Raw genomic sequence first — 27,910 nt, 5'->3', positions numbered from 1 at the left:
TCAACAGAAGTCTTCATTTATTCCCAAGTGTTCGAATTGTTATTACACATATGCCATTTAACTACTTTTTATTTGAACATTAAGATAATTACAGTTGTAGGGTGCATATTTTCAGTGGCACCTCTGCAGTAGATACCATCAGAATGAAACATGAAACATTCCACATGGTTAACAATATGACATTTGAGTTACTAGAATTATAATCATCATTTTTTTGCTAACATATCACATAAGTAGTGGATAACTGGGGCATTTCCTTTAACAGAAATATCAAACTTAGTACTGCATTTGTTTAACTTCAATATGAACATCTTTACATAAGAGCAACATTGTACATGATAATTTGATTTAGCACACATACGGTACTTTGGCAACTCTAACTGTGATGTATTTTTCCTCCTAAGCTCAACAGTAGGTCTAATTTATAAAACATATTGCTAACATGCCCAGCATAAATATCAAGAATCAAACGCATCTTTCTTTTGACACTTCAATGGGAAAGGAAGCAGTGTTTTTATCTCCTATTACAGAGTCTTTTCATACATGCACAATTTTCATCCATGGACACTTCTACATGTACCCTAACTACCATTTTGTCTGCAAGAAAATAATCTTTATTCAAGAAAATCTGAATTTCCTTCTCAAATTAGAAAGACTACAGCCATAGACAATTACATGACAAATCACTACCAACTATTTCAAAATAACATTGAATGTGTCAAATTTTTATCAAGTAACAAGCACATCAGTCATCTGAGGTACAATGGATTCCCTCACAATTAAACAGGTCCCATTTTGAATTCATTTGTGAAACTGACTAGTTTATTAGTTACCTTTTTTGTAGTACAGTTATGCAGACATTAAGATTGGCTCAGGTAAAATATATATTTTATCATTATTACAGGCAGAAATATAACTGGCAGATGAAAAAAATATTTTTAAACACACAAGCTAAGTAAAAATCAAACTGCCACAAGTTTTCTCAAAATGGGACAAACAGCTCCAGTAATTATCACTGCAAATTCAGCAAGGGTGTTATCTATAAGAGTAACTAACAGTTCTTGGTTAACAGGTACTAATTTCTTTGAACATCTCTACCATCAATTTCCACAAGAAAACTTATCACTATATTGAAACATTTTCACTTACTCCCCTAAAATGAATGAATTGAATTCTCCACCTTCCTGAACATAATTATATTTGTGCTCCAATACACAACTGCCATCCAATGACCTACTACCACAGTAGTCTAAGTGAGGACAATGTTCCCTCTATTACGATAATCATGGACTTCAGAGTAGCCACATTAAAGTTTTGAGGCAAAATGTGTGAAATCTGGTTGCAAAATTTCAGATTTAAAGAAAAAAAGATATACATACCACAAATAAAAAAAACCACCTAGAATCTGTTGATAGTGATCTGAAGCAATTTCATTCATTCATTCATCTGTGAAAATTTTAGCAGATATTTCATGTTTATTCTATTTGGTCCAAATACCCCTAACATGCCATTAAGAGTTACTCAAAAAAAGAATGATGTGCCCAAAAATTCAGCTGCTACCACAAAACATCTCTTCACCCTTTTATTCACCCTCAAGCAGTTCTTAAAAACTCAGATTTCCTGAGCTATACAAAAACAGATCTTAACTTTATTTGAAATATGTCAACAATGGATAAGTTAAAAAGCAGGTGGAGGTATCTGACATATTTAAATTAAATAACATATATTTAAGTTGATGAAGTCACCCTTCAATACCCATTTGTATTGAATTATAAACTGCAGCACAGGAAAAGACTGTGTATTGCACTTAACAGAACAGGACTTCCATGCATGTCTGCAATATAAACAGTTATATTAAGATATTCCAAAATTAAGCATATAGTAAGTCCTGTTTATGTATACAAAATTTAAAAAATATATTAGATTTAACATCAAAATGGAAAAGTTACAGCCAAACCAGTAAATTTTACATTCACTACATAGTCTTGAAACGTCAATTTTCATGAAATTGTTTTATCATCTTCCTTCGATTAACTGAATTAAGTCAGAAAATAAACTTTTCTCCAACATACATTTCTTCACTGTAGTTATTATGTGTCAGCTAACTTTGATCTTTCACTGTTAACTTCTGTACTGACACGCCCCTTATCTCTCCAAGTTCCACTCAAACATCATATTCTCCCTTCTTCATTCCATAGTTTGTGACACCTACCAAGAAGCCCTTCAACTGGGGCGGCATCTAGTCTAATAGAGCTTCCAGTGGATAGAAGCTTCTCTTACCAGAATAGTACACTGGTAGACAAGTGAAGTTCACTAGAGTCATGATCCACTATGTACCAGTGCTTCATTGTAAGCACTAAGTATCTTCTGTACAAAAGATAAAACAGTTGTGTGCATGTAAGCCACACAAGACAAGCCAAGTTAAATGGTTTGGGCAGGCAGCATGGACAGAGCAGAAGCATGATAGCCAGAGGTTTTTGCTGAAGCAATTTTAACCCTGTTTGACTGTTTAACCTGTGTTACAGCCCAGTTTATGCATTGTTGTTTACACAATACTCTCAAATGAACAAAAGCCCTACAAAGACAGGTTAACTGTTATTTTCTATAGACTTAACTAGTCAGTATATGTTCAAGAATGAATTTAATGCAAAGCTAACTAATAACCACATTTGGAGCTTTGAAATACTATCTTACTCTGAGGTATATGTCTATTACTGTAAAAGTTCATGCATTACATTCTAAAATCTAGGGTCCAAGAATAAAGGTTAAATGTATTTTCTAAGTCAAGCAAGCTATAGAAAAATGGGAAGAAATAGTGCATGGCTTGCGTTCAAGTGTTATTGTTTAGCATAACACTTCATGCAAGTAATGCAAAAAAGTCTACATACTCCAGACTGTTTACATCTGAACAAATTCAGTAAATTAGCAAATACAGTATTTAAAATTATCTACAAAAAGATAATTTCACCAGGCATTCGCTGTTTGTATCAAGTCTTAAAGCAGAAAGCTATCAGGGTAATACCAAAGAGCATGAAATAAAAGAAAAAAATTAAATGGAGACATTTTAAGAAATTTCCTCAGAAAAGAAATTCATATTAATGGTTAACTAAACTGAAATTAAAACAGAGACTAAAGCTATTAGGTGGCCTTATCAGCAAACACCTTCAATCAAAAGGCCATAAACACCTATGCTTTACATATTATTTGATTTATTTTATACTATGAGGTGAAAGCAACATATTTCCTTTTAGTAAAGTATACACAAATAGCCTCACTCAGAATACACTTTTAATGCACATTAAAAAAGTATTAATCTTACAAATGGTTTTGTAATCCAAGTATACAATAGCTTGGAAAATAATATTTTAGAAAATAAAGCCAATGTAAAAAGACCACTTAAAACAACTAAAATGATAAAGGTTTCTGTATGGCTCTGTATTTACAGTTTTCTTACTGCATCATCAATATCAGAAATTTGTTCCTTCAGCTGGTTCCACTGTTCTGGATTTAAAGAAATACCTGAAATGCATTAAAAATAAATACTTAGGACAAAAAGAAAATTGTAGTGCAGGATCTTGCATAATTACTGTCAAAACTGGTTTCGTACACAAAGTTTATGTCATGACTATTAATGCTTAAGCTACCTCAAGTGTAACAACCATCTCGGTTACAAAGTTAAACTACTCATTTGGAACATTCCAGTTTAAACTTTAGACCTTAGCTTATCTCTGGACAAGTTAAACTTACAAAGAGTGCAGTATAACAAATTAATTCACAAGTGTTAGGCTAAACACAGGAAGTGAAATACAGCTCTGGCCTCGATAGAAGGCAGCACAAAAGAAATGTAGGAAGTCAATCGTATTCCTGTTGGCTCCTAAAAGCCATATCTCTGTGGACTGAACTTCTATGCACTTTTAAAGTACCACAATTCTGGGTTGTTTTTTTTTTCCTCCTGTTTCTTAAAGCACTGTGAATAACATATAGTATAAGTAACATTTAAGAGAGACTATTCTACTCCCTAGCACTCACAAACCAACATGAAAGTTACTTTTTTAATTCAAGTTCACTATAGCTTTTAGTGAAATTCAATCAATAATTATTCAGTGCCCCACAACCCATCTCCTCAGTTCTAAATTTGTATTTCCTCAAGTTCAAGTCCAGGCACATGTTTCCTTTGTGCATTAGTCTCCTCATTCTTCCCCTAAAATCTCTATGCCGACTCTATGCAAGTACAGACTCACAGGCCTACCTCTCATACTCTCTCCAGCAAGGCTCTTCTACTATTTACCCCCACTCTCCCCCCTCAGTGATCAGGCTTCCTTCATTGCTTTCTCCCTGTAGGTAGAGCGGGACCTGAAAACAGGTGAAATTTTGAATTCCATTTTTGGGGCTCATTACCTTTTTGTTTTCTTCTACCATCAGTCTTATCAGAGCACCACTTATCAGAGCAGCAAGCAGTCTGCACAGAGCTATTCTAAGTAGTTTTCCATCAGTCTTTAGAGGGCAGGTTTCTTTTGAAAACAGTTAGGCCAGGTGTGCTAACAATTATTGGGGACCAAATGTCATTAAGATGCCCCTGAACAACATATCAGATAAACTGCATGCAGTTCAGACCTGCTGTTGGAAACAATCTGACACAACAATTCTAAATGGTTAGATTTTTTTTCCCCCTCTATTTTTTATTATACAATTTCAACTGTTCATTCTGTTTTTAGGATAGCTAGATAAGGGGCTCATAAGTGCATCAATGGAACATTAGATGCACATACTGTATCAGATTATTAATTTTATCCTAATAAATTTCAGATCCTTTTGCTACACTGATAAACATTTCTATCTACATCATGTAATTTTTGTCACTTGGTATACCCATTGAGTTTCATTGTAGTTTACTGCTCAAGCTGTATATACTTTTGATTTCCACCTCAAAACACAGCAGTTTAAAGTCCTTAGAAGTTGCAGTAATCTTTTTTTGTTAAGTAGCAGCAACACATCCAATCCAAGAAATTTTCCTTTACAATACCAGTACATCTGTTCATACAAACCTATTCTCAATGGTTATTTAAGAGTTGTTGAAAACGTTTCTCAAGCTTTACAAACATCTATTTGCTCCTGGACACACTAGGAGAATGTAACAAACCTTATGCTGATTCTACATTAAATGCCTTCAATCTCTAGGACAGGATGTTCTGTTACTTACCTCTTTTCCTTGGCACAATTATGAAAAATGATTAAAAGTAAGCTTTTCTAACAGAAGCAATGTTACGTTAAGGAAAGCACTACTACTGCAACTAACCTCACATCCTCATCTCACAGGTGGCAAAGTTCTGAAAATGGTTCAGTGAAGGCATACCATAAAAAGTAGGTATGGGAGTAGCAATTAGAGGTACAATGGCTTATGCAGTGTTGCAGATTAGAAGCACAGTACCAAAACTTGAACACTTGAGGTATTTTCACCTGAACTAAAATCTTCAAATATTTTTTACAAAATTAGTTACATTAAATATTTTAATTATTTTAAGCTAAAATTTGATAGAAAATAAAGATCATCATGGTTTTAAGAAATTAACATCTTATTACAAATGAATAACTTAAATCTTTTCAGTGACTTTTGAAATAAAAAAAATCCAATTGTAATAAAAGCAAGAAATTGAGTTGATTAAATTAATCAATGGGAAAACGAATGGTTATGTATATAACTCCCATACCAAATTTGCTTGTAGTTGTGTCCTGGTTTGTGGTGGAGCAGAGCCCACTTTCTGTTCAGGGAGAGAGGCTCTTGCTCACACTTGTTGCTGTGGCAACCAGGGTCAGCTGACCTGGCTGTTTACCCCATGGAGGGGTCCCACCTGTGGGGAGGAGTGGACAGGTCAGGTGACCCAAGCTGACCAATCGGGTATTCCAGCCCATCTGCCCTGCTCAGGATAAAAGCTGAGGGAGCAAAGGCATCAGGCTGGCTCTTCTTCAGTGGCTGATATCTGTCAGCTCATCTGCCTTCAATCCCCCATCAGTGTGTTCTGGAATCCAGTTCCCATTCATCGAGTCCAGTCTGGAACTTTCCTAGTGCCTGCCGGTGACATCTCCCTGTGAGTTTGATATGGTTTTGTATATATTGTATCTATTTCATTATTTCTTTTCTGTTTTATTGTTAATATTTCATTAAAGTAGTTTAGTTTTTCTAAACTCTTAAATCTCTTTATCTCTCTTCTTCCTCTCCTTGGAGTGAGGAGTGGGGGAGAGCATCTGTTATCTTGTCATTGGCCAACCCAGCTCAAACCATGACAGTTTGATGCCTTGTTTTCCATAAATCATGGGGGATCCATTTAGGAAAACAGACTCAGGCCAACAAAACCACTTTGCCTTTGTTTATAATCTACAGATAAAACTTATCATGTGTTATATATAAATTATTTTTAAAAGGCATTACTCTAAAAATACCATGTAGTAATTAAGCATAAAAATCTGATACATGAAGTTCTCCAGCAAACTGCAAACAATGTTTTAATACAAAATAACATGAAGCAGAACAATACCTTTTCTGCCAGGCTTCATTTCACCTTCTTGATCCATCCAATATTCTCTAATATCAATTAAGACTTTGCCTTTAAAGTCACGAACACTGACATACCTCATTTTGCCAATCTGTCAAAACACATATAAGGATATCTTTCAGATATTTTGCACATCGCAGCATTCACTTCCCCTAGCATTATCAGACTCGGAACATCTGACATTACACACTGCAGCTTATTTTAGACACCAGAGAAACAACTAGATCAAGAGCTTAATCCAGAGTAGTCACTAGGCAAATAAGTAATGACACTAAAAATAGGTGAACAACTTAAAACCAGTTGAGAATTCAACATTCAATGCAAAAGTGATTCTTCTATGATAAAAGATGTCCCTGCTCATTGCAGGAGGGGTGGACTAGATGACCTTTAAAGGCCCCTTCCAACCCAAACTATTCTATAATAAAAATATCTATATTCTTAACAAACTTGCCTCTTACAAAACACAATAATTTACTGTTTTCTGAAATAAAATTTTGCCTCTACTATAACCATTTTTGTTAGAAGCAGTTGTAAATAAACAGGGAAGAGGGAGGTCTATTCCCAAATCTAAATTTTAGTCCATTCCATATGTACAGAAATCAAATTAGATATTCACATAAGCACAATTTCCCCCCTCCCTTTTTTCTGTTTTTAAACACAGTAAATACAGATGGAAAGGAGAATAAGCCACCAACTGTCCCATGCCTGCTCCCAAGTCCTCATGGCACTTCATTGGAACTGTGGTTAAAAGACTACCACACTGTACCAGATGTTCAAAAGAAAACAAAAACAAAGACATCCAAATTCTTAAAATTTACCAGCATGCAGCACAGTATGAAATGACTTCAGAATTTCATAATTTCACACCACAGTGGCTAAATTTTTTTTTCTTAGGACAAGAACAAAAAATAAAGAGGGGAGAGGGAAGGGAAGAGACAACTGGCACACTGGCATCTACGCCTTACAGAATCACAGAATCTTCATGGTTGGAAAGGACCTTTGAGATCATCGAGTCCAACCAACCAACCTACAATCTCTGCCACTAGAGCATGCCCTGGAGTGCCACATCTAGACGTTTCTTAAATACCTCTAGGGCTGGTGACTCAACCCCCTCCCTAGGCAGGCTGTTCCAGTGCCTGACCACTCTTGCAGTAAAGTAATTCTTCCTGATATCTAACCTAAACCTCCCCTGCTGCAGCTTCAGACCATTTCCTCTGGTCCTGTCATTATTCACCTGGGAGAAGAGGCCACCACCCACCTCTCTCCACCCTCCTTTCAGGTAGTTGTGGAGGGCAATGAGGTCTCCCCTCAGCCTCCTCCAAGCTAAACATGCCCAGCTCCCTCAGCCTCTCCTCATATGCCCTGGTCTCCAGACCCCTCACCAGCCTGGTAGCTCTCCTCTGGACACGGTCCAGCACTTCAATGTCCCTCCTGTACAGAGGGGCCCAGAACTGAACACAGCACTCGAGGTGAGGCCTCACCAGTGCCGAGTACAGAGGCACCATCACTCCCCTGCTCCTGCTGGCCACGCTGTTCCTGATACAAGCCAGAATGCTGTTGGCCTTCTTGGCCCCCTGGGCACACTGCTGGCTCATGTTAAGCTGGCCATCCACCAGCACCCCCAGGTCCTTTTCTGCTGGGCAGCTTTCCAGCCACTCTGCCCCAAGCCTGTAGCATTGCTTGGGGTTGTTGTGACCGAAATGCAGGACCTGGCACTTGGCCTTATTAAACCTCACACAGCTGGCCTCGGCCCATCGATCCAGCCTGTCCAGGTCCCTCTGTAGAGCCTTCCTACCCTCAAGCAGATCAAGGGGTGAACATGCTGGGAAGCAGCTCTGAGGAGAAGGACCTGGGGGTCCTGGTAGACAGCAAATTATCCATGAGCCAGCAGTGTGCCCTTGTCGCCAAGAAGGCCAATGGCATCCTGGGCTGCATAGGGAAGACTGTGGCCAGTAGGTCGAGGGAGGTCATTCTCCCCCTCTACTCTGCACTGGTGAGGCCACAACTGGAGTACTGTGTCCAGTTTTGGGCTCCCCAGTTCAAGAGGGACAGGGAACTACTGGAGCGAGTCCAGTGTAGGGCAACCAAGATGATTATGGGACTGGAGCACCTCCCTTATGAGGAAAGGCTGAAAGAGCTGGGACTCTTTAGCCTGGAGAAGAGAAGGCTGAGGGGAGACCTGATTAATGTTTACAAGTATCTAAAGGGTGGGTTTAAGGAGGACGGAGCCAGGCTCTTTTCAATGGTTCCCAGTGACAGGACAAGGGGCAATGGGCACAAGCTAGAACATAGGAAGTTCCGTTCAAATACACGGAAAAACTTCTTTACGGTGAGGGTGACAGAGCACTGGAACAGGCTGCCCAGGGAGGGTGTGGAGTCCCCTTCTCTGGAGATTTTCAAGACCTGCCTGGATGCAGCCCTGAGGGATGTGCTTTAGGCAATCCTGCTCTAGCAGGGGAGTTGGACTAGATGATCTCTAGAGGTCCCTTCCAACTCTGAAGATTCCATGATTCCATGACACTCCCACCTAGCTTGGTGTCGTCTGCAAACTTACTGAGGGTGCACTCAATCCCCTCATCCAGATCATTGATAAAGATATTAGACAAAACCGGCCCCAAGGGACACCACTGGTGACCGGCCGCCAAGAGGATTTCACCCCATTAATCCCAACTCTCTGGACATGGCCATCCAGCCAGTTTTTAGCCCAGCAAAGAGTATGCTTGTCTGTGCCATGATTCGCCAGCTTCTCCAGGAGAATGCTGTGGGGGACGGTGTCAAAGGCCTTACCAAAGTCCAGATAGACAACGTCCACAGCCTTCCCCGCATCCAGAAGGCGGGTCACATGGTCATAGAAGGAGATCAGGTTGGTTAAGCAGGACCTCCCTTTCCTAAACCCATGCTGGCTGGCCCTGATCCCTTGGCTGCCCTGCACTTGCCGTGAGAGCTCACTCGAGATGATCCTCTCCATGATCTTCCCTGGTACCGAGATCAGGCTGACAGGCCTGTAGTTCCCCGGATCCTCCTTCCGACCCTTCTTGTAGATGGGCATCACATTAGCCACCCTCCAGTCATCTGGTACCTCCCCTGTTGACCAAGACTGTTGATAAATGATGGAGAGGGGCTTGGTGAGCTCTCCTGCCAGCTCCCTGAGTACTCTTGGGTGAATCCCATCCGGCCCCATCGACTTATGTGCGTCTAGGTGCAGAAGCAGATCATTGACTACTTCCTCCTGGATTATGGGTGGGTTGTTCTGCTCTCCATCCTTATGTTCCAGCTCCGGAGGCTGAACCCCCTGGGGACAGCTGGTCTGACTATTGAAGACGGAGGCAAAGAAGGCATTCAGTATCTCAGCCTTCTCCTCGTCCTTGGTTGCAACTTTCCCCCCCGGCATCCAGTAAGGGATGGAGATTCCCCCTGGCTCTCTTTCTGTTGATGTATTTATAAAAGCTTTTTTTGTTGTCCTTAATGTTAGTGGCCAAGTTGAGCTCCAGCTGGGCTTTTGCCTTCCTAATTTTCTCTCTGTATAACCTAACGAGATCTCTGTACTCCTCCTGAGTTGCCTGTCCCTTCTTCCAAAGGTGGTAAACCCTCCTTTTATTCCTAAGTCCCATCAGAAGTTCCTTATTCATCCAGGCTGGCCATTTTCCCCGCCCTTTAGACTTGCAACACTTGGGGACAGCCTGCTCCTGGGCCTTTAAGGTTTCCTTCTTGAAGAGCGTCCAGCCTTCCTGGACCCCTTTGCCCTTCAGGACTGTCTCCCAAGGGACTCTCTCAACCGGTGTCCTGAACAAGTCAAAGTCCGCCCTCCGGAAGTCCAAGGTGGAGGTTTTGCTAACCCCCCTCCTTACATCGCTGCCAATTGAAAACTTGACCATTTCATGATCACTACATATATTGGAAAAATTTGATAAAAAACCCCTATTCATTCACATAAATTCAAAGTATAATGTGAATTTTGAGAATGAAAAATTAGATAATAAAAACACAATCAAATACAATTCATGTAAGAAGTTTTTAGTATTCTGTATGCACCTCCTGGATACACTTTACGAAGTATGAAGAAAGAACACATTATGAAGTAAGCGATTTTAAAAATAGAACATTCCTTCCTGATAAAACATTAGTTTTAGGTTTCAACTTCCTTAGTTTATGCATCTTGCACTTTGACATAATTTAATGGAGGGACAAACACATCTTACTAGCATTAAGTCTGACCAGAAAGCATGAACAACTCCAATCAATTAAAATCATCCACAGGTGTTTAAGTCATAAAAGCTGTTATTTCAATATATATAGAATCATAGAATTGCCTAGGTTGGAAGGGACCTTTCAGATCATCGAGTCCAACCATCAACCTAACACTGACAAAAACCATCACTAAACCATATCTCTGAGCACTATGTCTACCCGTCTTTTAAATACCTCCAGGGATGGTGCCTCAACCACTTCCCTGGGCAGCCTGTTCCAATGCTTGATAACCCTTTCAGTGTAAAAAGTTTCCCTAATATCCAGTCTAAACCTCCCCTGGCACGACTTGAGGCCATTTCCTCTTGTCCTATGGCCTGTTACTTGGGAGAAGAGACCAACCCCCACCTCTCTACACCCTCCTCTCAGGTAGTTGTAGAGAGCAATGAGGTCTCCCCTCAGCCTCCTCTTCTCCAGGCTAAACAACCCCAGCTCCCTCAGCCGCTCCTCATAAGGCTTGTGCTCCAGACCCCTCACCACCTTTGTTGCCCTTCTCTGGACACGCTCCAGCACCTCAAGGTCTTTTTTGTGGTGAGGGGCCCAAAACTGGACACAGTACTCGAGGTAGGGCCTCACCAGTGCCGAGTACAGAGGCACCATCACTCCCCTGCTCCTGCTGGCCACGCTATTCCTGATACAAGCCAGGATGCTGTTGGCCTTCTTGGCCACCTGGGCACACTGCTGGCTCATAGTCAGCTGGCAGTCGACCAGCACCCCCAGGTCCTTTTCTGCCAGGCAGCTCTCCAGCCACTGTGCCCCAAGCTCGTGGCATTGCATGGGGTTGGTATGACCCAAATGCAGGACCTGGCACTTGGCCTTGTTGAACCTCATACCATTGGCCTCGGCCCATCGATCCAGCCTGTCCAGATCCCTCTGTAGAGCCTTCCTACCCTCAAGCAGATCAACACTCCCACCCAACTTGGTGTCATCTGCAAACTTACTGAGGGTGCACTCAATCCCCTCCTCCAGATCATTGATCAAGATATTAAAGAGAACCAGCCCCAATACCGAGCCCTGGGGAACACCGCTCGAGACCAGCCGCCAACTGGATTGGACTCCATTCACCACCACTCTCTGGGCCCAGCCCTCCAGCCAGTTTTTCACCCAGCAAAGAGTACTCCCATCCAAGCCATGGGCAGCCAGTTTCTCCAGGAGGATGCTGTGGGAAACCGTGTCAAAGGCCTTACTAAAGTCCAGGTAAACAACATCCACGGCCTTTCCCTCATCCACCAAGCGGGTCACCCTGTCATAGGAGGAGATCAGGTTTGTCAAGCAGGACCTGCCTTTCATGAACCCATGCTGACTGGGCCTGATCACCTGGTTGTCCTGCATGTGCCACATAATGGCACTCAGGATGATCTGTTCCATGACCTTCCCAGGCACCGAGGTCAGGCTGACAGGCCTGTAGTTCCCTGGATCCTCCTTGCGGCCCTTCTTGTGGATGGGCGTCACACTTGCTAGATGCCAGTCAACTGGGACCTCCCTGATTAGCCAGGACTGCTGGTAAATGATGAAAAGTGGCTCAGTGAGCACTTCCACCAGCTCCCTCAGTACCCTCAGGTGGATCCCATCCGGCCCCATAGACTTGTGCATGTCCAGGTGTTGGAGCAGGTCCCTCACCATCTCCCTCTGGATTGCGGGGGCTTCCGCTCCCCGCCCCTATCTACTAGCTCAGGGGGCTGGGTACTCAGGGAACAACCGACTCTACTACTAAAGACCGAGGCAAAGAAGGCATTAAGTACCTCAGCCTTGTCCTCATCCTTTGTCACCATGTTACCACCTTCATCTGATAAAGGATGGAGATTCTCCTCAGTCCTCCTTTTATTACTAATGTATTTATAGAAACTTTTCTTATTGTTCTTAACATCGAAAGCCAGGTTAATTCTAGTTGGGCTTTGGCCTTTCTAATTTTCTCCCTACATAGCCTCACAACATCTTTGTAGGCCTCATGAGTGGCCTGCCCCTTCTTCCAAAGGCCATAAACTCTCCTTTTTTCCCCCTGAGTTGTATCCATCTCTCTGTTCAGCCAGGCTGGTCTTTTTCCCCTAACAGCTCATTTTTCAGCACATGGGGACAGCCTGCTCCTGCACCTTTAAGACTTCCTTCTTGAAAAACTCAGGAAGTTTTCCCCAACACACTCCAGGATCCTCCTGGACTGTTCCCTCTCAGCTCTATTGTGTTCCCAGCTGATATCTGGTAGGTTGAAGTCTCCCACCAGGACAAGGGACAGCCACATAAACAAGTATGCTTTATGTTTGCTTAAAATAATTTTTCTTCTTATGCAGATCATGCTAAATTAACTCTAAAATTTATTTTAAAACAATTGGGAGATCTTAGATACCATAAGCCTGGAGCAGTTGTTTTCCTATTTCAAAGCATCCTTTAATGTGAACAAGTTTATAAGATAGTATTTTGTGACTGATTTATTAAATACTTTCACAGTACTACAAATTTAACATTCAAAAATAAGGTATCATGTCACAGTAGCCAAGTTCTTTCAGACCAAACTTGGTACCATGCCCAAGTCTGTCAGCACTGCTGGCAAAGGATATCCTAAATAGCCTACATGAACAACATTTCTTGGTTTTACCCTATAACTCTTCAGTGACTTTTAAGGTCACCTCCAAAACCAGCTTCAAGTAATAGTACTCCATAATATCTTTTTCCCCCGGGTCTATCAAAGAATATTAGTGCATTGCCAAGTAATTCCAGATTTTCTCTAAGAAATAAAATCTGATACAATATAGCAGATTATAGCTGCAAATACAGTAAAAGGGTTTAGGATTTGACTATTAAAGATAAGACTACATGTCTTAATTCAACTACAGTAAGGTGAGGGGAAATGAAATAAAACAAAGTACACATCATTTACTCAGTAAGTCTACTTTAAATATAAACAATTCCATATGAAAATGATGAAATTAAGTTACGTTTTACACCACTGTCTAGATTTCAGTTGAATGCTCACATTAAGTTTTGAATGTTTAGTTGAACTCTATGCAAAACAGTTGCCACTGCTAAAAGCTTTAAATATGCTTCTAAAGTACAGTTTAAAAACCTCAGTCAAAATCTAGATTTATTTAAGTAAATTGATGTTTCTTGAAATTCAGTTAGCTGCAGTTCTGGCATTGAGTCATTTCTGAACAATTCTTTGTTCATGCAGCAGTTGATAGTCTTAGAATAATTTCATTGATCTAAGACACCTTTGTAACCACATTAGCGTTCCAAGGGCTGTTCTGATTTATAGCAGGGTAGTTACTGCAGGTTCAACCTTCATAGATAAGTTCATATGCTTTTTATTGAACATCACAGCTCCTTAGCGGTACTATTCTACTGAATTAAATAAATCAGAAGACATTACAAACATTATTTCCAGGTTTCCATTTGTGGGAAAGCAATGGAAGATTGGCGAGGAGGACTGTAAATACGCTCAAGGGACTCACACCTGGGGTGCTGGGAAACACATATATCACACTAATCGTTGTTCAGTCTTATGTGCTTGCAAGTAGAACATCTGCCCTTAGATAACGTAAGTCTGTGATGGACTCAGGGACACCTTATCTAGCTGCTTGAGAATCCTGGCCTGTTGTGGAAGAAGATCAAAGCACAGTGGGAAAACGAGGCCTGCTTGAACCCTTGAAATACCAGCAAGAACAGGGAATCTGTGCACGCTCTTGCTAACAAGGACTCTCTCACTCCGCAGTGCCTGCATCCCCTGCTTGTGTGCCTCTACCCGGGTGTTGCTTCAGAGATTCCCCAGTCTGTGAGGTATCGAAACTAAACTTGTTCTTTGCCTTTCATCCGTGGTTTTGTGGTTGTTCCTGCATCCTGCCTGCATTGGCTCACACACCATTTAACTGTGTCTAGGTTTCTTTCACAGCTATGCAACTGACTTCCTATATGAGTTTCAGTAACCACCTTCTTCACCATTTTTCCTCCTATTTCCAGTTTGCCTTGATTAAACTGTATACATGCTGTGGAAGTAGAAACAGCAAGAAAGAAGGATGCTTTTTTTTAGGTAATAACTATATGTATAGCATTAGAAGAAACACAATAAGCTAATATAAACTCCTAGAATAGAGTCCTGTAAACAGCTGAGATCTGCCACACAGCAAATTGGTTTAGCACATTAATTCTGAAACTTAGGTGGTCGCCGACACATTTCACTATCAATCACGGAATCTTCAGAGTTGGAAGGGACCTCTAGAGATCATCTAGTCCAACTCCCCTGCCAGAGCAGGACTGCCTAAAGCACATCCCTCAGGGCTGCGTCCAGGCGGGTCTTGAAAATCTCCAGAGAAGGGGACTCCACACCCTCCCTGGGCAGCCTGTTCCAGTGCTCTGTCACCCTAACTGTAAAGAGGTTTTCCCGTGTATTTGAACGGAACTTCCTATGTTCTAGCTTGTGCCCATTGCCCCTTGTCCTGTCACTGGGAACCATTGAAAAGAGCCTGGCTCCGTCCTCCTTAAACCCACCCTTTAGATACTTGTAAACATTAATCAGGTCTCCCCTCAGCCTTCTCTTCTCCAGGCTAAAGAGTCCCAGCTCTTTCAGCCTTTCCTCATAAGGGAGGTGCTCCAGTCCCATAATCATCTTGGTTGCCCTACACTGGACTCGCTCCAGTAGTTCCCTGTCCCTCTTGAACTGGGGAGCCCAAAACTGGACACAGTACTCCAGTTGTGGCCTCACCAGTGCAGAGTAGAGGGGGAGAATGACCTCCCTCGACCTACTGGCCACAGTCTTCCCTATGCAGCCCAGGATGCCATTGGCCTTCTTGGCAACAAGGGCACATTGCTGGCTCATGGATAATTTGCTGTCTACCAGGACCCCCAGGTCCTTCTCCTTAGAGCTGCTTCCCAGCATGTCCGCCCCTAACCTATACTGGTGCTTGGCATTCTTCCTTCCCAGGTGCAGGACCCTACACTTGCTTTTGTTGAACCTCATTAGGTTCTTCTCTGCCCAGCTCTCCAGCCTGTCCAGGTCACGCTGGATGGCAGCACGGCCCTCTGGAGTGTCGGCCACCCCTCCCAGCTTGGTATCATCAGCAAACTTGCTGAGGATACACTCTGTCCCCTCGTCTAGGTCATTAATGAATATATTGAACAAAATTGGTCCAAGTATTGACCCCTGAGGGACACCACTCGTTACAGGCCTCCAACTGGACTCTGTGCCGCTGATCACAACCCTCTGAGTTCTGTCACTCAGCCAGCTCTCGATCCACCTCACTGTCACCTCATCTAGCCCATACTTCCTCAGCTTCCTAATGAGGATGTTATGGGGGACAGTGTCAAAAGCCTTGCTAAGGTCAAGGTAGATGACATCTATGGCTCTCCCCTCATCCAGCCAACCCGTTATAACATCATAGAAAGCTATCAGATTGGTCAGGCATGATTTGCCCTTGGTAAATCCATGCTGACCACTTCCAATAACTTCCTGTTCCTCAACGTGTTTGGAGACGACATCCAGAATGAGTCGCTCCATTACCTTCCCAGGGACAGAGGTGAGACTAACCGGCCTGTAGTTCCCTGGGTCCTCCTTCTTGCCTTTTTTGAAGATTGGAGTGATGTCAGCCTTCCTCCAGTCCTCAGGCACCTCTCCTGTTCCCCATGACCTTGCAAAGACAATGGAGAGTGGTCTAGCGATAACATCTGCCAGCTCTCTCAGCACTCGCGGGTGCATCCCGTCAGGGCCCATGGATTTATGAATGTCCAGCTTGGCCAAGTGGTCTCTGACCCGGTCCTCCTCAACTGAGGGAAAAATCTTCCTCTCTCCAGACCTTCCCCCTTGCCTCCAGGGTATGGGATGCGTGAGGGACGGCTTTATCAGTGAAGACCGAAGAAAAGAAGGCATTCAGTAGCTCTGCCTTCTCTGTGTCTTCCACCACTAGGGCACCTGTCTCATTCATCAGTGGACCTATATTTTCCCTAGTCTTCCTTTTTCTGTTGATATACTGGAAAAATCTCTTCTTGTTGTCTTTAACTGCAGTGGCCAAGCTGAGTTCTGATTGAGCTTTGGCCCTTCTAATCTTCCCCCTGCATAGCTTTGTTATATCTTGATAATCCTCATAAGTTGCTAAGCCCCTTTTCCAGAGAATGTAAGCCTTCCTTTTTTTCCTGAGGTCCAGCCAAAGCTCTCTATTTAGCCAGGCTGGCCTTCTTCCCCGTCGGCTCGTCTTTCGGGACATGGGGATGGCCTTCTCCTGTGCTTCTAAGAGCACCTGCTTGAAGTATGACCAGCCTTCCTGGGCACCTTTGCTCTTCAAAACTGCCTCCCAAGGGACACTCTCAACCATGCTCCTAAACAGGCTAAAGTCTGCCCTTCGGAAATCCAAGGTGGCAGTTCTGCTGGCTCCCCGCCTCCCTTCACCAAGAATTGAAAACTCTATCATTTCATGGTCACTCTGCCCAAGACGACCTCCAACCTTTACATCCCCCACAAGACCTTCTCTGTTAACAAACAGTAGGTCCAGTAGGGCACCTCCCCTAGTAGGTTCCTTCACCAGCTGTGTTAGGAAGTTGTCTTCCACACACTCCAGGAACCTCCGGGACTGTTCCCTCTCTGCTGTGTAGTATTCCCAGCGGACATCCGGGAAGTTGAAATCCCCCACAAGAACAAGGGCAGATGATCGCGAGACCTCTGCCAGCCGCTTATAGAATACTTCATCGGTTTCTACATCCTGATTAGGGGGTCTATAACAAACTCCCATCACGATATCTGCCTTGTTGGCCTTCCCCTCGATTTTTATCCATACACACTCAACACTGTCATTCACACTGTTGAGTTCTAGACATTCAAAACCGCCCCTAACATAGAGGGCCACCCCACCACCTCTCTTCCCTTGCCTATCTCTTCTGAAAAGCTGGTAGCCATCAATTACAGCACACCACTTGTGTGTGTCTTCCCACCACGTTTCCGTGATGGCAACCACATCATAGTTTCCCTGCTGCACGATGGCCTCCAGCTCCTCCTGTTTATTCCCCATGCTGCGTGCATTAGTGTAGATGCACTTCAGTTGGGTTAATTGTCCTGCCACTTTCTTGGGGGGACAGGCCCTGATTTGCACCTGATCATTCTCGGACACTACTGTAGTTACCAAATTATCACTACTCCTTGTGTCTATGCTGCCACACAATTCACTATCCCCCACCATCGCTGAGACAGGCTGCAAGACCTTGCTATCACTTTTACCCATGAGCACTGGTATGCTGCTCCCAGGCACCACTTTTGTGATCCTGGTTTCGTCCCCATCCCCCATCAAACCTAGTTTAAAGCCTTATGGATAAGCCCTGCTAATTCTTGTCCCAGTCTCTTTCTTCCCCTTCGGGTTAGGCTTCCCCCGCCTGATGCCAGCATGCCTGGTTTCCTGTAGATCAGCCCATGTTCAAAAAAGCCAAAGTCCTGCCGGACGCACCAGTCACGGAGCCAGGAGTTAATTTGCTGGCTCCTCCTATTTATCCCCTCGTCTACCCCTGCAAATGGTGGGATAGAGGAGAACACTATTTGTGCTCCCGATCCCTTAACCAGCCGTCCCAGGGCCCTAAAGTCATTCTTCATTGCCCTCAGACTTCTGGTACCTACTTCGTCACTGCCTACCTGAAATATCAGTAGCGGATAGTAATCTGATGACTGGACCAGGGAAGGGAGTTTCCTCCGTATGTCCTTAATTCTGGCCCCAGGGAGGCAGCTGACTTCCCTGTGGGATGGGTCCGGTCTACAGATAGGACCCTCTGTTCCCCTCAGAAGGGAGTCACCTACTACAATAACCCTTCTTTCTTTCTTTGTTGAGGATGTCCTGAGGTGTGGGGGTGAGTGACTAGCACTGGGCATTTCACTGGATGGATCAGCTTCTCCATCCTCAATCGCCTGGTCCTCAATTTCCAGAGCCTCATACCTATTACGTAAGGGCAGTTGGGATGGTGAGGGGGGCCGTGAGAGGTTTCGCTTACCTCTCCGAGGAGGGATCTGACTCCACTCCCCCTTATCCCTTGAGTCCTCTCCTTCTGCCTGGTGACAGGAGGGAAGTGGGTCACCCACTTCTGATAGAGCCTCTTCCTGCTGCCTTTGCCTCAGGGTATGGCTCCACCAATCTATTTCGTTTTCACAGTTCCTAATACTTCTTAACCTTTCTACCTCTTCCTTCAGTTCAGCCACCTGCCTGAGCAGATCATTTACTTGATCACACCGTATGCACACAGTGTCTCTGGATCCCTGTGGGAGCAGTGCCAGACTCAGGCATTCATTACAGCCCGAGACCTGCACAGCCACATGCTTGCAGAGGAGCTCAGTCTGAGTTCCCACGTTCTTCCTCGCAGCAGCTTTTGACTGTTTTGCAGCCATGTTCTTCTCTTGTGCTGGGAGGTGATGAATCTCTGCTGTCCGCTTCCCTTGCGCCCTGAGCCGGTGCCCTTGCACACCGATGTTCCTCTGCTTGTGGTTGCCCAGCTTCTGCTTACCTTAGACTCAAGGCTTCCAGTGACCCACCGTACAAAATGCTGCTCCTTGTTCGTTCGCTCGCACTGCGGTGCCGCCCTGGGTGACCCACGCAGGCTACCCGCGTGCTGGGTGCGCAGCGGCCGGCCGCTGCGCTCCGGGACCACCCGTTTAGAGCTGCCGCGTGTGACGCTGACTCCGCCCCTGCCGTGCCAGCAGCCCGCCCCCGAGCTGCCGGTTTCGGCACGAGCTAGCCGCCTTTCCTGGCTACAAGAGCCCTCGAAAGAGCCCTTTGCCGGCCTCATCCACCGCGATCCCCTTCCCCAGTGAGGCCTTACCTGCACTGAAGCTGGTCTCCACGGGCGACTGATCACCTTCCAGAGCATCACAAACTAATATATTTATCTACTTTTAGAAGCCTATGATAGGTAAAGACATTACACTGGGAAACTGAAGAACTTATTTCTCACAAGTCAAAAAGCAAATTCAACTCAAACTTTTAAAAAAAAAAGGGAGGGAGCCAACAACAACAGGCAAACTACTTTTGAAGTAACAATTTCTGTGAAATGCCTGATCACGTCATGTGGTTTCACTCTGGATAGTCATTAATACTGTATCTTGACAGCACTAACAAACCTTATCCAAAGCAGGCATAGGTAGATGACAGGATTTGTCAAACTAACCAAAGCACACGATGTAGAACTCGCATTGTCTCAAAGCCACAGACAGAAATCTAATGTATCAACACTAAACCCTTCCACATTAACATGAATAATGCTTGTCCTTAAGGCCTCTAGTAATACATCATAAATGGGAGTAAGATAAATTTCCACACCCCAATTGCACCCAAAGCCTTTAACAAATAGTATACTAGGCTACCTATAAAACCTAAAAAGGCCAAGACATGTAAATAAAATACACTTGGTCTCTTATACTATTAAGAGAGATGGGGAGGGACTCTTTATGAGGGAGCGTAGCAATGGAACAGGGGTAACGGTTTTAACCTGAAAGAGGAGAGATTCAGATGAGATATTAGGAAGAAACTCTTTCCTGTGAGGGTGGTGAGGCACTGAAACAGGTTGCCCAGGGAAGCTGTGGCTGCCCCATCCCTGGAAGTGTTCAAGGCCAGGCTGGATGGGGCTTGGAGCAACCTGGTCTAGTGGGAGGTGTCCCTGCCCAGGGCAGGGGAGTTGGAACTAGATGATCTTTAAGGCCCCTTCCAACTCTAACCATTCTATGATTCTACTGAATTAATTCCCTTCTAGTTACAATTATTCTATTCTTCATAATTAGTTTCAAGAATACCGTTACACCAACATTAGTTTCAAACAAAAATAATAAAATGTAGTTCTTTATGAAAATGCTGAATCTTCTGAATACAGCAGTCACAATGAGCTCAATATTAAGGGAAGCTGTATACTTTAAGAACGCAGCCCAAAGGTGTAGAACAGCAAACCACTAAGTTTCACATCATTTGCTACCACTCCCACGCACAATATGGACGCCACAGAACTTCTGACTATCCTATGAATGCTTTACAGCCTGATTTCCATCAATTGAAGCCACACTTGTAAGTTATACTGCAAAGTCACTTGCACAGAGATCATTTTACTGTCATGGGGAAGCAGAAAGGAGAGTTTTAGTATTACTAATAGTCCTAGACCAAACAAAACAATACCTAAAGAAATTAACCCACAACTAAATCTTCTAGCATGCTCTCCTGGGTGGGAGAGAGGGGAAGTATCCTCAGACCTACGGTGCTATTTCTACACTGAAACAGTTGCATCTTAGTTAACACACATAAGCTGATATAGCCTGAAAAAAAAAAAAAAAAAAACACAAACACACAACGTTTCACATAACACAATAAGCAATCTAAGAAAGTTTTGTTGTTCAGTAACTAGAAGGCAGACAGAGACTAAGGAACAACACTGATGGTTTAGATCAAGGTGATACTGAAATATTTTTTCTGTATTATACTCAACACTGGAAGAATCCTGCTCTTAGACTAATATGAGTCCTCTACTGTCTATTTTTAGTAACTTTTTATTATCTTGGGTCAAAAAAGTTGAAATAAATCAGAGCACAAAAATACTTTGCTTTTATTTGAATGGGGGGTTAGGTTTTTTTGTTGGGTTGTTTGTTTTGGGGGTTTTTTTGCACATCAGGAGAGCATTACAAATTTTAACTGTTTTCCCCAAGGCTGGAATTTCTATTACAAACATAGCATAAAGCCTATATGTAGTTGTTTTGTTTTTGTTTTGTTTTTTAATTCTAACTGCAGTTCACCTCATTAGGTATAGAAGATACTATTTCATTTTTCTTACATAGATCAAAGCATTCCACAACAGAACTAAAAATATTATATTCTTCCTTCAACGGCGAAGTCCAGGCATTGATGTCCAGTGTCTTAAACTGAAGCTCCCCCTTCAACTACACATGAAGAGAAAAGTGAGAACTGATACGTTAAAAATAACTGTCCTGTATTACAGTATCAGTTAAGCAGGTCTTCTCTCTAGAAGTTGGGGGGTTTTTTTGACGTATTACTTTGCACAGCTACGGCACAAAACCATTTCTTTTGCCTTACTCAGTGTTGGGACCATCTTATTAGGCACCCCTACCATACCCTTTCACAATCTTAAGAATCAAAGTCTTTAAGAATTTAAGTTCCTTTCCTGTCCCCTGCCCCTTTCAAGCCAGCCAACCACATTCACAGACATTTATTAAGTCTTAATCCACACCCCTAAAACAGGTAATTCTGAGCTACATATATTCTTGCACAGCTTTCAGCACACATTGCTACTGCCTCGGCTAACCCTGGGAACTGCAATACCCTGAATTCACAAATGCTTCTTGCTACTGAAAAACGTACATTCATCCCATCCTAAAAATAAGGACAATGTCAAAAATTGCTAACTTTTTGTATGTTCAGCAAAAAAAACCTGCATCATAAAAGAACAAGCAAAACTTATTCTAACACACTGTCTTATAAAATGGAAGCCAAGATGCCTTTGACCTAGTTAAATAGGAACAAAGATTCCATACTTCGGTTTCCAAGAACCTTTCTTTCAAGAGCCCTGATTAAAAAACATTTCCATGTAGAGACTGTCCTGATCTAATATTTACAGTATACTTATGGCAAGTGCTATATTTACGGACAAAATGACTACCCAGAGAGTTACCATGGGCAAAGACAGAAGGGTTAGAATCAATTGCCACAACTCCAATTCTTTTACTCTGCTGAAACCTGACAACACTTTTTCTAAGCATGTCATCCGCATGCTAGCATCATAACCCCTTTGGCCAAGGCTTCAGGAGATTAAGCACTATTCTATCAAGATATTCAGATCGCCTCATAACATTTATACTGAATATAATGTAAATTGTTACCTTAACCAGGCTCTAAGAGAGTCAACAATTTTACCTGAAACATATTCTCATCTCTGTTACTGCTTTGCTTAGAAGAAGCTGAACCTTTTGAACTTTCACCAGTCTTTTGTTTCTTTACAGGCTTTTCCAGAGCTGCTTGCTTTTTTCGCTTTGCCTTGGAGCAAGAATAAAAAAAAAAAAAAAAAAAAAAAGAAATGTATGAACCACAACTCATTTTCCAAGTTACAAAAAAGTTTACGTTAGAGGTCACAAACTACTACTATGCAATACACATTATCACCTTCCTTCTGTGAAGGCAGGAATCCAATACTGTACACATTTAGAATGGAATTTTTAAAATAAATCAGTCAATCTTCAAATGAGCCTATTTCTGTTCCCAGTGAAGTTTACCATAATACTTTGGCTTTAAAAAGAACCAAATTAGATCAAAGTACATTTCAAAAAGCCTACTCTTTTTTGCACAGTAATACTGTCAGTCCAGTAGCTTCAATTAAAATTTTAAAGTCTGATGGAAGTTTCACCTTCCTTTCCACCGAGTGCAATGAAAAATGCAGAACAGCTAACAACTCTTCTAAAAAAGAAAAAATAATAGATGAGATAACGAAGAAGTGATCTGGAAATCAAATCCAGAGGAAGTTGGTTTGTTTGGGTTTGAGATTTTTTTTTTTGTTTTAAATCAGAGTCCAATCTCTGTCCATAGCATGATAAATTAAACATGTTTTTAAAACACTCAGACGATATCACCTGTAAATCAGATTACTTTGCTAGCAGATACTACAAAGTTACTATTTCTGCTAATGGTCATATAGTATGCCTGCCCTAAGGGAAGAGTAATACAAGGATACCAAAAATTAGTCTCACCTGCTAGAATCATATTGTAGATATCCGCTTTTAAAGACAAACAATTCCAACAAATATGGAAGGTTGCCATAGAAAAAAAACCTTACTGCCCACTGAAGCAGACTGTTACACTATGTCTTTTCAGGAATACATTTCCCTAACAACAACAAAAAAAAAAAATCACCTGACCATTTTCTCTTATATTAAGATTTGACAAAACACCTAATCTGCTAGAGTGCAACCAAGTCACATTTGAACCAATTCAGTAAAGATGACAGAGTCTCTTCACATACCACACTGGAAGACCTGATGTCCACATTACCACCTAGCATTTCTTAAAAAGGTAAATTCACTGTTGCATTCAGGTTTTGTTCATAACAACTGGTACATCTATACAAACTTATAAATTAACTAACTATTAAAAATAAAGGAGAACATTAAATTTATGCATTTTAAACAGTTAATGTTAAAATTATCAACTTAAAGACATTACGGTTGGCTCAGCTTTTAAGCGAGAAACTAGCAGATGGTATTACAGTAAATGTAAGAATATGAAACATAGAAAAAGAACATGCAGAACAAGATAAGCAAGTGGCACATGGATGACATGGCAAGTGGAAGTTTTTGTTTTGGACTTGCAAATAATTCAGATACCAAAATGAGGAGGAGGGTGTCCTCAAAATTAGTCCAAATTCTTGCCACCAGGAGCAGCTTATACAGAAACCTTCTATCACTCGCCACAAAGCAGCAAAGAATTCCAGGAAGCTTGCGGCTAGATATACCATACGAAAAATCACGAAGAAAAAAGTTTACTGCAAAGCAAAAAGCATCCACCCAAACCCTAATCTTGGGGGGTGGGTTTTGTTTTGTTATTTTGGGGTTGGGAGGGGTGTTTTGAGTTTGTTTGGCTTTTTTAAGCGTCTGATAAATCATATGGAATGACATGCATTTTGTGACATAACGCTCACCTAATTCCTTAACCTCAACCTGAAACATAAGAGTTAATACAGTAGCTATAAACTGCATATAACGTTCACCTTTTTGTCAACTTCACTGTCTGAATCACTGGCAGACGAGCTTGAAGACACAAGTTCCTTTGACTTAGGCATTCTAGGATGAGAAAGATAACATGAGAACACTATATAATGAACATGCACAATTATGGCTAGAAAGCCATCTTCAAACCTGTTTGTAAAGGCTCATCTCATTCAAAACCCTCCTAAAGACTCTCCTGCCTCTTCATATAAGCTTCAATACATGTTGTAGATGTGATCTCAAACATCCTTCCCTCTTATATCTCTTCCCCTTTTTGCTGCAATTGCCTTAAATGCAGCGTCTTAGATTTTGAACTGTTTACAAAGAGACAGTTTTTCACCAGCTTCATATACCCCCAAGTATGATAGAAATCATAATGTAAAAAATACAATACCGGCCTCCAGTTGAATTCTCAATAATACATCCATAAACGATTAAGGCCCTAGCATTATCTATATTCTTACATGGGCATTTCGCCTAGTTGAATTTGCAAGCAACAGCTACGTAATTGTCATACATGAAGCCAAAGTTCCCATCAACAATACAAAAGTCTGAAAAAACATCTTAGTTACAGTGAACTACAGTATTGCAATTAATATTTCCACTCCAGCTTTACCACGCGAGTCACTAGAGTCTATTCATTTGCCAGGCAAGTGAACATTCAACTTTCCTTGAATGCATGCTGCCAGGTGTGCTTCTACATCTCTCTAGTATGCAAGCATGTGGTTCAACTACTATATCTAACAGCTTGCCTGCTACTAGAAACTCTTTGAAACAAATAAATCGCTCATTTGTTCTTTCAGAATAAAAATAAGCATCATGGGGAGAAACTGTATGAAATAAACTACAGCTAGAAAAGGCCAATAAAAGATTAAAGAACATATTTAAGGAAAGGAAAAGGAATAGCAGCGTTTTCAAACTAGCAATGAAATAAACCATGTACAAAGGAAACAGACTGAATAATGATAATGGATCAACGTGGTTCTAAAGCAGGGCAAATTCGGACATAATAGTTTGGAGCACAACAATGGAAGCTGTAGCACAGAAAACGGTACAGGGTATGGGAAGCACACGTAAGCCATGCTGCAGGATGGTGTCAGAGGAAAGCTAAAACGGGACAGTGCAAAAATAAGCACAGCAATGACATGAAATCGAGAAGCCGAACAAGAAAAGTCCGGGGGGGGGGGGGGGGGGGGGCGCACCAGCAGAGGATAATCACAGAGTCCGCATCAGGATAAGGGAGCAACAATATGGAGGAAGGTGGGGGCGGAAACCGGAGGAAAAAGAAATAGGGAGTGGTGAGTGCCCCTCGAGAGAAGCTGGCAGAGTGTGAGGGTACACCGAAGAACCGGGGAGAGCGAGGGTGGAATGAGATGGGCCAAGCGAGGACGAGCTAAAAACACCAGGTAGGCGGATCCCAACCGCCATTTTCCTTCTCTCTTCCTCTTTTCTACGGCTTGTGTTGCTCCCCAGGGGAAAAGGAGCGAGGGCCTGATAGGGGGGCGCGGGCAAGGATGCCCAGGTCCTTCTGGGGCAGGGTGGCAGCAAGAGAAGTGCAGGCTACCAGCGGCGAAGGAAAGACAACACCAAAAAAAAAAAAAAAAAAGCCAGGAGTCGTCAGCGGGCAGGGTCAGATCGCGGCGTGGGGGGAACGGAGCCGGGCGGTTCCCCACCACCATTATTTCCCCTCACTCAAGTCCTCTTTGACCCCCTCCCACCAACATGGCAACGGCTCCTCCTCCCGACACAGGCCCGTTCCACGGCAGAGCGTTCCTCCCGCAGGGTACAGCGGGAACTCGAGGAAAAGGGGAAGCCTCACCACACGGTTACCCAGCACACTTCTGCGACAGGCCAGAAGGTGCCAAGCCCCCAACAGCTAGGGATGGGGGCGGAAAAAACAGCAACAGCCTCAACTGAACACGAAATGAAACCCCAATACTCACGTCCTACTTCGCACACGACTCCTCTACACCACGAGAGAAACAGAAGTGACGCATCGCAGAATCCGCGCCCACGTGGGAGGGGGTGAGGGGAGGTGTTTAAAGGGGACGCGTCCCTTTATTACTTGTTGTTACCTCCCTCACTCCGGCTAGGGCAGCAGCAAAAAAGTCTCATGTGGGGCTAGTCCCCGTATCCGCCGCTTCGCGCCAATCAAGGGAGGCTTGTGGGGCTGACGGCAAGGCCCTGTTCACAGCCCAACCTGGAGCCGGGCCTCATCGGGACTACAGCTCTGCTTAGGTGGGGCGCTGCTGAGTCCGGGCCTTCACCAGCTGCCTGCCCTCCGCTGAGAGGGGGCGGGGAGTAGAGCCCTTAATATCTAAAAGGAACCCTTAAAAAAAAAATATGTGTAAATCGTTGTTTTCTTTTGCACGCTGCAGCGGTTCCTCGACCTCGTTTAGAGCCGCCCCACCAGCAGCCGTGCCCGAGGGAAGAAGAGGAAACGCTGTGAGGTGGTGTAGCTACGTTGACTTTGCATACTGAAGCCGCAGCACCTAGGGCGCTGTTCAGGAAAGTACGGGTTCCCCTTTCTTTCACCGGGTGACTTGCGTTTTGTTTTCCTCCTGACGGGCTTTGCGTTTGGGCGGCGTGTGAGCTTTATGGCTCCCGTCTTGGCAGTCACCTTGGGTCAAGTGCAGGTCTGAAGCGCTGGGGATAGAAGGTTAAAAAAAAAACAATCTCAGCTTCTATTCTAAGCACTTTTTTAAATCCCTCAAAGAAAAAAAAAAAAAAACCTTGAAAATATAATCTGACAATCATCTTGCCTATTTCTGTAGCATGTTTACACCAGAACACTGCATCATAAGTGCCCTGATGATGCTGTTTCCTGCATCAGGATTTGAAGAAGGGCAGTAGGTTTAGTTCATCTAAACAAGTATGCAACAGTTTCTGAAATAAACCAAAATGACACCTCTTTGGAGGGTCCCCTGCCCCATCTTTGTGAAAGGAAAAGACTTTTAGCAGCCTTTACAGACTGCAATAGGCCAAGCATGCTGTTGGAGCATAAGTGGTTTCACATTCTGTCTTCCTGTATTAGATATTTGTGCCTGTACTTTCTTTCAGTTTATGATGAGATTTATTAACAATAAAATATTATCGTAGTCAATACAACTTCACACAAAACTAGTGCAGCCTGTCATTGTTTGCTTATCACTGGGTCACTAGGTCATGTAGTTGTGCTGTAAGCCTGGCAGGATGCAAATGCTTCAGATAGATACCCATTATCAGTTTAGTTTAGTCCTTTTCTCATTGTTATTACTTCTAGACCTGTGCTTTTGCTACCATGACAATGAAAGCTTTTTGTAAAAAGTGTAAACAAACTATCAGGAAGTGGACTCTAGTCCCAATCCTAGCTTCCGGATAAAGCTATTGTTGGTACAGATGGTAGTGGGGTGGTGGGTGATCAGCCTCTGCAGTTCCA

The 27,910-nt window shown here is 43.0% G+C and overlaps 1 protein-coding gene across 3 annotated transcripts; it reads right to left on the bottom strand.

Annotated features, from left to right (window-relative positions):
• LOC141735692 (activated RNA polymerase II transcriptional coactivator p15-like) lies at positions 1-26,773 on the bottom strand. 3 transcript variants are annotated; one of them, XR_012584817.1, is made up of 7 exons: positions 26,436-26,771; positions 24,495-24,567; positions 22,652-22,771; positions 6,534-6,642; positions 5,709-6,084; positions 4,250-4,353; positions 1-3,519 (listed from the first exon to the last, which is right to left on the bottom strand). XR_012584817.1 is itself a non-coding variant. In XM_074568780.1 (5 exons), the coding sequence occupies exons 2-5, from the start codon at positions 24,564-24,566 to the stop codon at positions 3,440-3,442; spliced, it is 381 nt and encodes a 126-aa protein (XP_074424881.1). In that variant the 5' UTR covers position 24,567; positions 26,436-26,773; the 3' UTR covers positions 1-3,439. The 3 variants fall into 3 exon arrangements, 1 of the variants encoding a protein (XP_074424881.1); XR_012584818.1 differs by lacking the exon at positions 5,709-6,084 and having other exon boundaries at positions 26,436-26,754; XM_074568780.1 differs by lacking the exons at positions 4,250-4,353; positions 5,709-6,084 and having other exon boundaries at positions 26,436-26,773.
• Positions 26,774-27,910: the final 1,137 nt, after the last annotated feature.

Source organism: Larus michahellis, chromosome W (assembly GCF_964199755.1).
Source record: "Larus michahellis chromosome W, bLarMic1.1, whole genome shotgun sequence".
Classification (NCBI taxonomy): domain Eukaryota; kingdom Metazoa; phylum Chordata; class Aves; order Charadriiformes; family Laridae; genus Larus; species Larus michahellis.
This window is presented reverse-complemented; position numbering and strand designations above follow the sequence as displayed.

What these genes read in the sequence shown, in the direction of transcription:
- LOC141735692 (XM_074568780.1), bottom strand. Translation starts at nt 24,566, where the DNA reads ATGCCTAAGTCAAAGGAACTTGTGTCTTCAAGCTCGTCTGCCAGTGAT. An exon ending in GAGATGAGAATATGTTTCAG is followed by an intron (nt 6,643 to 22,651) that starts GTAAAATTGTTG and finishes GTGTTTTGACAG; the next exon opens with ATTGGCAAAATGAGGTATGT. An exon ending in AATGAAGCCTGGCAGAAAAG is followed by an intron (nt 3,520 to 6,533) that starts GTATTGTTCTGC and finishes AATGCATTTCAG; the next exon opens with GTATTTCTTTAAATCCAGAA.